The 14240-nt window shown below is 45.2% G+C and overlaps 1 protein-coding gene across 1 annotated transcript in view; it reads left to right on the top strand.

Moving 5' to 3' along the window:
- Positions 1-10940: 10940 nt before the first annotated feature.
- PLEKHM3 (pleckstrin homology domain containing, family M, member 3) overlaps positions 10941-14240 on the top strand; it is a 72865-nt gene continuing 69565 nt past the window's right edge. The window contains exon 1 of the mRNA XM_010160547.1: positions 10941-11544. Within this exon, the coding sequence (XP_010158849.1) occupies positions 10941-11544 (604 nt within the window). The remainder of the gene's footprint in view (positions 11545-14240) is intronic.

Raw genomic sequence — 14240 nt, 5'->3', positions numbered from 1 at the left:
ATTTGGGCTGCTCCCCGGCGGTAGAATGTCATTCCTGTGCGTGTAGGCACGGTATGCAGGCATCACTATTTTAGTAGCCCAGAGCGTGACATAATGACGTCGTCTTTTTACATTGCAGTACAATTGCTTCTTTTATGGAGCAAGCACCTAGACAGCCAGCAGAATTATACCTTCTGGATTCAAATAGGCACGACGGGAGAGTATCTGTTATGTGGAAATCTGTGCTAGTTGGAATATCAGCCGAAATGCTAGGATCATAGGCACTGCAAGGTAAGATAAGGGAAGAAAGTGGAGTTCAAGTTTGTGTAAGGAATGAGGGCTTGCTCCTGCACATGTGCACTTAGGGCCTGATGCTGCGAAGATTTACAGACAAATATCAGGTACTGCATAATCCCACTAAGTGACTACAAAAACTCACAGCATGTAGGAATAGGAAAGCATCCAAATCAAAGTAGGACCAATGCTCATACACTTTAAGCAACAGTAGTTTTCGTCTTCTCACTTTCAAGACTTGTTTATCCAAAATTAGTGAATTAAATCTGGGATTAAAAAAAATAATCTAAAAGGTGAAACAGGGCACTACATAGTGGCAGGAAGGATCTCATCAGTCTACAGTAGCTCGGTACATCATTCCTGAAGAGCATTATTAGGCTGAAGTCACATTATGTGTTAACATTTCCATTTCATCAGATGTTTTGAGATTTCTGCTAAGATCATCTGTAACAAAGTTATAGTTCAGTTTAGAAAACAGCAACTGTTTGTGCTGAATAGTCATACGACTGTAGCAGTGCATGTGGTTACGACCAGCCTGTGGGGTTAGCTGTTGGGACAAGGCTGCCAGGGCCTGAGGGTTGCTGTGATAGTTTGCCGGACTTCAGCAGTATTTGGATCATTGTTTCCTTTCCTTCCCCTGCCCCTCTTCCCCTGATAATTAATGTGCCAAACCACTGTGGTTCTGGCTGTTTGAAAGACAAGAGGAGGGCTTCGCTTGAGGTTCGAAGTGAGTTTGTTATTAAACACTCTGTTTCCATCAGTGTCAACATTCAGCCACTAATAGTTGTGGGAAATCCAGACCTCACTGTAGAAAGGCTTGTACTGTCCCAGCTGAGCTCCTTGGGTGCCACGGTTGGAGAGAGGAGTTGGCTACAGTCGCAGATCAGGGCTACTCGCAAAGCTGTGAGCTGGTGGTGTGGTTTAACCCCAGCCAGCAGCTGGGTCAGATTTGAAAGTCAAGTATATTTTGTTATGGCTGTGCCATGATCCTAGGAAAGAAATGTCTCCCATTTTCTGGTGGGAGATGCAGTGTTTCTTACCCTCCATCTGGCCTCTGGGGCCATTGCAGCTGTTATTCTTGGCTGTGGGGTTACACTGGGCTGTGCTGGAGCCTAATCATTGCATCCTGCTTGGTGTGCAGCAAAGAAACTACCCTGCAGAGCCAAGTAAGAATTAATTGTGTGATCTGTCATAGATGGTAAAGGATTCAGTTGTATTGCTATTTATACCAGCTAGTGCTTCATCTAGAAAAGACCCAAAGTGTCTCTTCTGTCCTGAGTCCTAGTTATAAGAATATAAATGCCGTTCTCTGGCAGTCCCCCTTCTGTGTGTACTTCATTGCTTAAATATGGCCACTCCAGGCTGCAGCAGGGTGTTGCTGCACATGGCCGAAAGCCCCGCAGCCTCATTTCCAGCAGTCTCTGTAAATGAGTCCTAGAGGAGCAACATCCCCAAGAATAAAATGTACCTTTTTATTTCTGTTCAGAACTCACAGGGACAAGCTGAAAATGTGTTAATATCTGGTAAAAAAAAAGGCAAGCTTTTAAGGGCTGGCTGTCTTTTCCCTTCAGCGTAGTTCTAGAAAGTGTGGAGTGGGGAGGTACTGGTAAAACTTCTGTTTGCATTAACCAGAAACGTTTATTAAAAAAAAAAAGTTTATTTTTTTAAAAAAATGTTTCATCTCACCTGGCATATACAAAGTTCCCCCACATCCTAGCAGGAGACAAGCTGGTACATTGTGGCAGGTACAAAATAGAAATATTAGACTGAATCATGTTGTTTGTTGAATGTCCAGTTCAGTCATGTCTCCTCTTGTATTGGAGGAGGTTTGTATCTCCCCTCCTGAATGCCCTATTCCCTGACAGTCTCTGTGCTTTTTGTGCAAAATCAGGAGGTAACATGTTGGTTTGTGGTGTCTGTCTGCATGACAGAACAGGCAGGAGTTGTAGTGAAGGGCAGCAGGTAAAATGTAAGTTACACCACTTTGGACAAACCTGTACACACAAAGCAAATGAACCCAACCATAGAAATCACTCACCCTCCCTTGGGTAGTTATTTGAGACTACAGGTATGTTTAAAACCACACATCCGTGCCTCAGGCCAAATCACTACACTGCTTACTTCCATTTGTCCACGTGGATTTTGTGCCTGAAGTGTGGGTTTGAGGTGTTAGCATCTAGGGGAGCAGTGCTGGGACTCAGGAGGGCCTCTGTTCCCCTACACCTGACATGCTTCCTTGCAAGGACAGCCACCCAACAGGCAGCCTGCACCAGGGGTACTCTGGATTTTAGTCTGATGTAACCTAGGAAGGTGCCCACATGCTGCTGGCCTGCAGCCGGGGCTGTGTGTCACCATCAGCTTGGCTCCCCCTGGGTTGTTCTGCTTTGCTTTCTGTTCCTTTGCTTGCCCAAGGATCCTTCATCCTTTCCGGAGTCCCAGTCCAGCTACTGAGATTTCAGATGGTTACTCATCCTCGGGAAGTGACACAGCCCTCATTACTCAGTGGTGCTCCCCAGCCAGGAGGGATGTGTCAGATGGCTGCAGATCTCGGGAGAGCTGTACAGCAGTAGTCTCTGGGAAAGAAAAGCTTTGTGTGGTCTGTCTTCCTCCACTGATGGGTCCTCCTCACCCTCTGGACCCTCTTTGTTCTGGTGCAGCAGGCTGTTGTGCACTTCAGCTTAAGAGTTTCTTGCATTTTAATTACTGTTTCCAAAGTGCAGTGAAATTAAAGCTGATGTATACTACAAGCAGTGTTTATTATTCATTACTGCATGCTCATCACTGTGAGCTGTTCTGTAGCTGTGATGTGTTAGTTCCCCATGCGAGAGGATGCATGGGGAGCTTCCTTGTTAAAGGCACTGGGTCATAGCAGCAGCTGGGGAAAATCCGTGCTTCACAGAACAAGGCTCATGTCTCCTCGCCAAGGGTCTGCTTCCCCTCATGTGGCATTCTGCTTCCTCCATGGTTTCACCTCTTTCTGCATTTCATCTTTTCTCAGTTTTTTGTTTGGTTAGGTTTGGGTTTTTTTATTTTCTGTAGTGTGGAAGAGATCACAGCTGTCTTTGGCTTCACTGAAATTAGGCACCAAGTTAATTGCAGCTGTTCCAGCTCTTTGCCTCTCCCTGGGTGTAGCAGGCAGGATGTGGGAGCTCTTCACTAACAAATGCGGGCAGTCGATTTCATCTTTAAGGGCAATGAGGCTATAGAAAACAGGTGGGTTTCCAAGGTGGAAATGGTTATGCTTACCTTCACAGTTATCCTCTCTAGCACCTGGCCCTATAGCCAAGTATTCCTGACCAGAAAGCCTCTTTTCTCCAGTTATTCTGAACTTTCCCTGAATATTGTCAGTGGCTTTGTGTGGGGAATAGCAGTCAGGTGTTTATGTGAGACACTTCAAAATTGGGATCATCTGAAAATTTTAAGCAATTAATTTCTCAGTTATGTGTTGGGGAAAGAGGCTTTTGAAGAGGGGCTTTAAAAATGTGATCTGAAGACAATTATCCAGGTCATGTTGAACCAAACCTTGACTATCATACGGCAACCTCTTTGAAACTGTGATCCCCTATTCCATCTGAAATGTGTGTGGTAGTTCTGTCTCCTTTGTGAGGCACAGTAAATTTCATCCAGGCATTTAAATGGTGAATCTGACAAGCTTGCGTGCTGCATTGTGTTCGGTGTACACAGCAGCAGGTCACCTGGGTTTTGGAATCACCTGGGAAGAAGGCTTGTCTTGTGCCGAGGGAACAAAATACAGCCAGGATACAAGAAAATGTGGTAGTTTGCACAGGGACAGTGTCCCAGCTGATGCTTGCTCCCTGCAATTGTCCCTTACGAAATTCCTAGTTATCAGTTGCATCTCCAGATGTGAGAGGCAAGCAGGAGTGCAGCTCTTAATTGCTGCTCAGAGAACTAGCCAGTGCATGCAGGAGATTGGTGACTGCTAGGAGTATGAATGTTTTGAACCAGGAAGGCTCTTTGGTTACCTGTGGATGGCACACAGTACTGTGGATCTGGCTGGGGACGTTGTATGCTGAGGTGTCAACCACAGGAGCTATAATGCTATGCTTCCTGTACAGCTAAGAGAGAGAGGGCTTCTGTCTGGGAGGGAGACCTTAGGTGCCATCATGCCTCAAAAGAGCTTCTGGTCAGAAGAAGATTGGCAGTGTTTGCTGAGTTGGTCTTCCTATACTGTGAATAAATAAAGCATCATCTGCTGTCTACTTAGGGCAGGGGGATCCTGGAAAGAGAGAACGGCATAATACCATACATTGTGCTGCCACTGTCGTTTCTTCAATGTTTTCTGCAAGCAATCTGTGTCAGTGGTGCCTGGAAGTGCATAGGCAGTGGTAAAGATGTGTGTGTGTGACAGCCTCAGTGTGCCATCATTCTCTCTTCTAGCCATTCAGGTGTGCCTGTCTGACAAACACAGCTCAACTTCTTAGCTAAGAGGTTAACACCTAAGTCTTCAGCTTCATAGCTTTTTTTAGGGATTCTGCACAGCAGGTCCTGGTTTCCAGGGACTGTCATTGACCTAAGTGTATCCCATTTAGATTCTGGGCAATACTTGGCTGATGTAACCCTCAGTGCTAGTGAGAAATCCATGTAGCTGCAAAGCCCATAGGCTGTGACTGTTCAAGGTGATGTTCAGGTCACAAGCTGAGGTTGCTCAGACTGACAGGCAGAAAAGCTCATTAGGTACTGGCTGTACCAGCCCCAGTGGATTGTATTCAAGGAGGCTGTACATCCACCTTTTCTTCAGATGACCTGTTCTTCACACCAGGCTTGTCACAGCCCGTAAACTGGGTTGTAGTGCTCCAGGCCTGCAACATACCAGAAATAAAGGTCCCTGAGGCCACTTGAATTTGCTCTGCTACCAAATTGTTATCCAACTGAAAGAATGTCTCTCTCTTTTCCTTGTTGGCATAGGAATTTCACATTGCAGCTAGAGCCTGCAGTTGCAATGCAGCGTGAGATAAGCAGAGCTGGTACCCACAATCGGTTCCAGGGTGCTGAGAAGGAGAAAGGGCAAGCAGGCACCCCTGCTCTCTATTTGCGTACAGGTAACTTGTAAAACTCCTCTTGTGCTCTTGAGATAAATTTCTCAGAAACACGCAAATCTTTGCCAGGAATTTGAGCCTAAGAGTCATAAGGAATCAATGAGACTTGGGGGACTTTAAACAATATTACCTGCCTTTTGCTATCTTTTGCTGTCTGGGAGTTCCTCTCATTTATGCAGTTCCTCCTAAACACATCACTTGTGAATATCATTGGTTGTTCCTTTCTAATTCTCTCTCCAAATACATGAGAAATAGGGAAGTCCCTATTTATCTGTTGTGTATCACTCATTGTTTTATACATCTCTATTACCTGTTCACTGAAGAGGAGGTCCTGTGAGCACCAAAACTAACAAGACTGCATATGAAGTTACGTGATGCTTCCTATTCTTCCTTCCTACTTTCCCCCCTGCTTCCAGATGTTTTCAGATCTGTTTGACACTCACCGCTTGTGCTGTGCTAATTTGGAGGGTCCCAAGTGGTGACACTGGCCTTCTAGGAAGGATAAGGGACTGAGTTTTGCCTGCTTCTCCCTCAGCAGGAGAGTGAGTTTGGGTCTGTTCGCTGTCCAGGGTTCAGCAACAGCGCAAGAGATGCACCTTTAAGGACACTACTGCTTTGTCACATGTAGTTGAAGTTACTTGTGCAGTTGGAAAGAGGGAAGAAGGGTAGGCAGGTAGGCAGGATGGTAACACAAACCCTCTTTGCTTCAGTAACCAAACTAAAAGATACTTTTTTTATATAAACTTGTACGGATTGGTGAGCTGAGTGGATCTCTGTAGTTACTGGTTCCTAAACACATGCTGGCTCTAGATTTCTCTCCTGCCTGACCAAGAATGAACAGTCCTGAATGTACTGTGTAAGCTGGGGGTATGCACTGAGAGCCTGTTGTGGTGGTGTGTATCATCTGCAAGAGTCTTTTCCACCCTTGTCCCTTCCACGCTTTTTAATTTTTGCCATGCAATACCTGGGTATTTTCCCTGGCCCATGGGGATCCAGAAAAGCACATCAGGAAGTTAAATGATCTCTTCCAGTGTATGTTCTTTGGCATTTGTTGTCCCTCATTTTTCTCTGCTCTCAGACTGTGCTGTTACCTAGGTTAAGTCCCTGTGGCTTCTCTAAGGGAAGTAATCTTGACTAAGCTGAACTTAGTGTCTCACCTGGCAAGACCAGCAATCCTTGCTGTCTACCTCAGCCCTATGAGTAATGTGGCCACTATAAACTCGTGATAGCAAAGACTTTACTCATGTTGGAAGTGCACGTTAATTATCTGACTGCTGCACATTCATGGACAAAAGCTGTATCTGCATTAGGCAGACATACAGGAAAGCATGGTTTTCAGCTGCTGCGAACCCTGTGTCCAGCACTTTTTGCTAATTGCAGTGCACAATGTTCCTTCACCCTTTTTTTCAGTAAGACTAGTTCCCAGGGGCCTGAATAAGCTGTTATGTTTCTGTTCCCCATAACAAATCCCTGCTTACAGTTGCCTATAGCTTTGTCAGCCTTTAATAGTTTGAGCTGATGCTTCTATCTTCCTCTCCTGTTCTCTGCCTTAGGCTGAATGTCTTTGGGAAGTTTCAGGTGTTTCCAAGAAACAATACATAAGGCAGTACATTTTATAGTAATTTAGAAGAAGTTCATCCTATCCTATTGTTTGCTTTATTTCCCACTTCATGTAAAGGAAGTGATTTCCACTGCTTTTCCTCCTGGAGGAGTTTCTAATGGAGCTGTTTACTGTCATATCAAAGTTTGCTTTCATTTGGCACCAGATCTGTGCAGAAGTCTGAATTAAAATTTTGTTGAGTGCCACTGTCAGAAAATGCTAAATTGTGTTTATGGAGGATATGTGACTGCCAAATCCCAGTGGTAGTGGGAATTACTGGCACAACTCTTTCTTTGATCTAAGGAGGTTCTTGGCGGTATAGGAAGGGATGAGCCTGCCACCACTGAGGTCACCTTTCGCATCTTTATTGAGCAGGGCAAACAGGCTAGTTTGGAAGGTATGAGTGCTGCAATTTGTGAACTGTGTGGTGCAGGAGTCTGTCATCTTCTCGTGACCTTGTGATTCAGCATCTTAGAGGATATGAGATCAGTTTGTAGTTCAGCATCACCACACTTGTCTGGCATGACGCTGAGCAGCTCCAGTCTCACAGGATCCAGAGAAACGTGCGGCCACTTGAAGCTTCCACCATATAAAAATGAACCTGTTAAATGTAAGTGTCAATTTTTTTCCCCTTGCTTTCCACCTTTCCTAATGATTTAAAATAAAAAAGAGTAACGTTGCGTCTGACACCACTGAAACGCTTCAGTGGCCTGTCACAATCCCTTCTGGAGTGATTGCTGCTCCAGTCCCCTGCGTGAGAGCAAGGCTGTATGCTCTGCTGGATTCACCCCTGTGAGATGGCACCTTTGTATGGGCCAGCCAGTAGCTTTCGCTGCTGGCCTATGATTATGTTAGCGCTGGTTTTGTTGAAGTGAATGCCTGTTGCAGTTTTGCAACTTCAAAATACTGTTCTTGCTTTAAAGACATGCCACAGGAGGATGTAGAATAAGTGGACAGGTTGCACCACGTCACATCCCTTAGCCTGTTGCTGAAGCTCCCACGCACCAAGGTAGCAGGGAGCTGAACACTGTTCTGGGGTTGCTGGCAGGAATGAGCTTCAAGACTGAACTCCATGCTGCATTGAACTGACAGTACCGATGTGCCCAAGATGACTATTTCCCCACTGCTGTCAACTGGCACAGTTGCACAGTTTTGCAAAGAGTCTGTTCCCATGCGGTTCTGCTCTGAAACCACTCCAGGTCTGTTTCATTCAGCCCTCTGGTTGTGGTTCTGGCTCTACCTTCAGTGTCTGACTCTATGGTTACTTGTTGAAGCTGATCCTGGTCCTGGCTCACTGTGAGGCTAGTGAAGTGAATCTTTGCCAAGAGATAAAGGAAAAAGATCCCAGTTGTGCTGGTTTTGATTGGGACAGAGTTGATTTTAAAAGCTTGACATTTCCAGAGTTATCTATGTGATTATTTACTGCTTTTGAAAGTTAGTTACTTGGAGTGTATATGCAGAGATCATGGTCTAAAGTGCTGGTCTGTTAGGAGGGAGGGTGAGCTGCTGCTTTTGAAGACAACTGTGTCGTGGCTGGCCACAGCTGAAGCAGGGATGGGAGGAAGCCAGCGGGTGATGGTGCTTGGTTTGTGCTACAGGATTTTGTGCCCCTTTCTTAGGGGACTGCTGGCCTCCTTCCTCCCTCTGGCTTGCTGTAGGACAGAGTGCCTATTTAAATGACTTTGCTGTTAGAAGCTAGGCAAATAGACTATTCTGGATTATATGCTGGTTTTAATTGGGAGAGAGTCCATTTTCTTCACCATAGCTAGTATGAGCCTGTGTTTTGGATTTGTGCTGAGAAGAATATTGATAACACACTAATGTTGTCAGTTGTTGCTAAGGAATGTTTATACCAAGTCAAGAACTTTTTCAGTTTTCTGATATTGCACCTGTACTCCCAGATGCTTCTTCTACAGAAGCTGGGAGGGGACACTGTCTGGACAGCTGACCCAAACTGACCAAAGGGACATTTCATTCCAGAAAACATCATACTCTGTATATAAGTTGGGGGTGGGCACGGGGTCATGCTGGCTCTTCCTCTCTCCATCGCTCTCTCTCACAGACTGGGGCTCGCTCTGGCTCTGGTGCGATCTCTCTCTCTGGGGCTTGGCCTGGCTCTCGGGCTCTGGCTCTTGGGCTCTCTGGCTGTGGCTCTGACTACTCGGGACCTGGCTGGGCATTGGTTGGTGGTTGGTGAGCAGTGTATAATTTCTTTTTTTTTTCCATTATTTTCATTACATATTAGAAATAGTAGTGGAAGTTTAATTAGTATTTTTAGTATTATTGATATAGTTAGTATTATCAGTATCACTATTTTATTAATTTATATTGAATCATTAAATTGTTCTTATTTCAACACACTAGTTTCCTTGTCTTTTTGTCCGATTCTCCCCCTCCACTGGAGGGGAGGGGAGGTGAGTGGGTGACTGTGTGGTACCCTAGTTCCTGGCTGGGATTAAATCATGACAATTAAAAAAAGAACGTTACATAGAAGTATTGTCTGTGTTTGATGCTGTCTAATAGTTGTTTTTTCCTGCTAAGTGTAAATCTTCATGAGTCCTGGTAGTACTTCAGCAGCATTCACAAGCTAATGAGCTGCTAATTATCAGCCCTGTCTGGGCTAATTAGTTCTTTTAAGAATGTATTAATCTAGGCAGAGCTCTGAGCTAATGCAGCTTTGCTGCTTCTAGGATTTGAGATGTTGTGGTGGGATGTAGATCTCTGACTTTGCCCGGATAGATCTCTGCCCAGTCTCCAGGCGAGAAGTTGCACGCATTTGACCGATTACCTCAGTTAAAACATACCCACTGTGCTTTTCCCTTGTGTATGGCCACACTGTGAATGGAGCTTCAAGAGGGAGAAGTTAGAAGGCAGCAGACTTGGTGTGACAAGTCCGCAATGAGACACCCCCTTATTGCACCACAGGGAATAAACCCCCCACTTCCCTCCCTCCTCACAGGCATGAGCTCAGGTGGGCCAATACAGCTCTTCAGTAGTTCTAGCCTTAAAGCCCTTTGCTATTCTTACGGTTTGCCCAGTGAGTCAGCTGCTTGGAAATAAAGATCTGCAGATTTGTGGCAGTGCAGGATATGTTATATTTTGTTTTGCTGGTAGGATGCTTTATCTTTCTGGGGCTTAGGTTGCCACCTGGTTTCACTTAGGTTCCCAGTAATATTCTGGTTTCCTCTGTGCAGTGCTCTGCAGCAGCCTAGTAGCATTGATTTATTAGGCAAATATTACAGTTCTTTTATGCAGTGTAGGCAAAGTAGCTGCTGTAAAACCCATGTGAGTCTCCTAAAATTGGGAGTGCAAGCAATCTGGAAGAAAAAGGCAAGCTATTTGAGGCTGGTTGGCCTATTTTACTAACCCTTCGCTTCTTAAGTTTTTCTCACAGCCCCATGGGAACGTGTACTAAGCATTCCCTAGGTGGCTGCATTTGTGATTTTAGTCAGTACTGCCTCTCAGTGCAGCTTTCTAAAGCTTGGTTAATAAAAGGCATCCCTTTGCTTCCCCTTTATCTGGTGCCCCATCCTGCTCTCTGCAGGTTCCAGTTCAAGAAGTGATAATACACAGAGTTCACAGAGAGCGAACAACAGAAACCCCAAAGGGGTTCTTCGTACACAATAACGTTGATGCCAAATGAAGGAGAAAGTAAAGTCGAGGGAACTGTGACTGTGAAAAGTGTGATGTGATTAAGCATATTTATCTGGGAAAAAGTCCTTACTGACATGATGTTTTGCTTTGCTTTACAGGTATTCTCCATCACTATGAGCTTGCTTCAGAGATGGGCTGTAGGCTACTCGATCAGTGGATGTTAAGTATCCCACCTGAAGACGGGTTGGTTTAGTTCCTTCCTACCACTAAGGACTGTGGTTGATGAATGTATTTGCCCCACCACTCTGTGTTAATGGTGTACCAAGGACAGACAGGAAGCAGCTCTTTCTCTGGATATTGATGTGGTATCTTCCTAACGCATCGCAACACGTCAGGCCTGCCGGCAGCATCAGGATATGGAGGCTCTTGAAGTTGATGACATTAGCCCTGCCTTGGAAGTGACTGAAGACTTTTTCAATAGTTTTGATGCTAAGCTTGAAAAGATCGTGCAGCCCTCTGAGGTGTACAGTGTACAGGAGGTCCCCGAACTGGTTGGGCACGAGGTATTTGATCAGATAACAGAGAGCAGGAACCTGAGGAACGTTGCCTCCTTAGCCAAAAGTACCCTCATCTGGGATCACTGCAAAAATGGCCTCTTGGAAACCAAAGCTCAGACAGCATTCCCTGCCAAAGACCAGCGCGTGGTGCAGAGGGGAACAGCTGCTGACAACCTTGCTTGGGCAGGGGAAGGGGAGACCGCAGCTTTTAACATCTTCAGTATTTGCCAGCGGAGGAGAGACAGGCCTCGCTCAGTGAATGACATCCTGGTGCAGAATGAGGAAACCTCCACATTCAAGCCAGGACACAACCGCTCACGCTCCGACATCAGCCATGTAAACTGGGGAGTGGTCTTCACGGGCACGTCCCTGCAGCAGCCACCTGCGCCTGGTCAGGACAATAACTGTGCTCTGCTCTCTTACCTGGCACTCACCAAGGGAGAGGACATCCAAGGAAACACAGGTTTGTCCTGATGCTTTATTGTTTCCGCTGACATGAGGACTTTCCTATTTGTTTTTAATATTTATCTTGAAAGGGGAGCTCTGTGTTTAAAAAAATCCAAACAAAACCCCCAAAAACAACTGTGAGGTAGCTGTTAAGGGGATAGGAATCAGCACGGCTCTGTTGCCTATGATACTGCTCTGCCTGCCTAAGGATCAGTTTTGAAACCAATCTTGGGTTCTGTTCCTTCCATGGTTTGAAGAACTAAGCTTGTTTTACATTTTACTTCTATTTTGTTCAGTTTCACTCAGGAAAAAATAATTTATTTGTTATATTCTTCTTATCATTTCCATACCTGATTTTCCCAAACTAAAACAACTTTGAATGTTAAAGCTATTGGGAGTATGGCAAATCCAAACAAAGGCAGTTTTCATGGAAGTTAGAGGGACCATTAAAAAGAGGTCATACAAAGCTTTACTGTCAGGCCTGAGATCCCTGCACTGTTTCTTTAAGAAATGCTGGCTATTCAATCCATAAACAATTAACAGAAACTCAAGCATGCAATTTGTGCTTGTCAATATTAAGATGTCTCTGACAGCTTTGTGCGGGGTACGGGAAGCCTTGTTATCAGATTGAGGCAGGCATCTCCAGTGGGCTCTGCCAAGCGATGTTGCAGCAAGTGATACTTTTCCTTTCTCAAGCACTGCACTGGGAGAGGTGGTGCTCAGGGCTTCGGAAACACTGACCCACTGTCTCCATCTCCATGATTTATTTTGTAGATGCCAGAAGTGGACTGGGCATGTATGGAAAAGAGAAGCAGCTAGTGCCACAAAGATTTTTATAATGTAAATAAAGGCAGCAGTTAACAAAGGAATTTAAAAATCAGTGGGCCTTGAAAATGTGCATGTGTGCATATGGTGGAATGACTCCCGTTAGGAATAGGTAACCTGTCGAGGGTTAAAACAAGCCCTTTGGGTTAGGTTTTCCAGATAAGTCAGCTATTTTGGATCATGAAAAGCAGGTGCCTCCATGTTTCTGTTTGTGGATGTGTGCATATATAAATATATATACATAATGTGTAGGTATATGTATATATACATACACAAACCAGAGGTTTAGATTGGATATTAGGAAAAATTTCTTCACTGAAAGGGTTATCAAGCATTGGAACTGACTGCCCAGGGATGTGGTTGAGTCACCATCCCTGGAGGTATTTAAAGGACGTGTGGACAAGGTGCTTAGTGACATGGTTTAGTGGTGAACTTGGCAGTGCCAGGTTAATGGTTGGACTCAATGATCTTAAAGATCTTTCCCAACCTCAATGATTCTGTGATTCTATAGTTGCTGTGTCCCAAAGAAGGATGCTCTTGGTTGACAAAGGCAAGTACACCTGCTGTTGTTTTTGTTTAAGGAGATACATTGCTTCCCATAGAGTGAGGTCTCTGCTCTGTGTGATGCAGGACAGGAATGCACCCAGGAGCCTGGATACAGAGCTCAGTTTTTGTCGGCTGCATCCTGGGCATCTCGTGAGTTTAACTTAACATGTAACGTCTTTACATGCCCACAGAAACATAATTGAAATCTAGCCCTTAAAGCTCAATACATGTCCCCTGTAGTGTTTTGAGCTTAATCTTTTTGGCCCAATTTCCCCATACAGAAAAAGGAGGGGGTTCTGTTACTGTTTGTAATAATAAATACCTAAGCCATTCTGTAGTTAAAGACCCATTCTTGTACGCGATGAGAATCATCTCAAACTGCCACTGAATCCCCAGCCTGCAAGAAGCAAGTCACCAGTCCAGCTGGTGCTGAGCAGCAGAGTCCGAGGCCAAACTGGTCTGCTGTCTGTCAGTCAGGGCTCAGGCAACTGCAGGAGTACGTTGGGGTGCACCCTAATGTTGGGGTGAAGCAAATTACATTCCCCTCTTCTTCACACACAGATGCAAGGTAGTGTGATGCAACTGCTCATAAAAAGAAGCAAAAGGAAGAATGAAACAATGATGTAGGTTTTTCTCTCCCTTCTGGCAAACAAATTTTATTAGGAGCTGCAGTGCTAGGGATACCATTGCTTCTGAAGTTAGGGACTCTATGCTGCAGTCTCTCCCTGCTGCTGGGTCAGAGTCTGTGTGCTTTCAGGAGCTGGGCTGTCTGCAGGGTTGTCCTCCTTCGACCCTGTCTCCCACTTCAGCCATTCCGGTCCACTTTGCTTAGAGACAGCAGAGCCCAGGGAGGGGCACCAGCCCTCTGGAAACCCTAAAAGGGCTTTGCTCTATTCAGAGTCACATCTATAGCAGGACTTCAAACCAGTGTCTATAACAGCTTGACAGAAAACCTTCCGTGATATAACCGTGACCAGAAAAGACAAGAAACGTACTCTGTGTGCAGGTGGATCTAACAGTGAGATTCCTTAAGCTCAGTCATGTCCAGGACTCAGTTCCCCCACTGCAGTGTGTACACAAGGCTTGCCACTTGGGTAGTGGCGGTGGAGTTCTGTTGTACTCTCCCCAGCCCCTCGGCAGGCATGCACACTGTAAATGCAGCCAATCCAACGATGTTTTTCTCCATACAAAGGGAACTAACTGCGTTAGAGTGGGATATACTCTTTATTGTTACGATTTCATGCTGAACAGTTTGTAGTTGTGACTTACAACTGTGAAGACCTCACATCTGTACAGTAGTTTTGTGAAGTATAGCAATATTAGCACTCTTAAGAAAACCAG

This window comes from Eurypyga helias, unplaced genomic scaffold, assembly GCF_000690775.1.
Source record: "Eurypyga helias isolate BGI_N326 unplaced genomic scaffold, ASM69077v1 scaffold1901, whole genome shotgun sequence".
Taxonomy (NCBI): Eukaryota; Metazoa; Chordata; class Aves; order Eurypygiformes; family Eurypygidae; genus Eurypyga; species Eurypyga helias.
The sequence above is the reverse complement of the archived record's forward strand: the minus strand, read 5'-3'. Positions and strand labels throughout refer to the sequence as shown.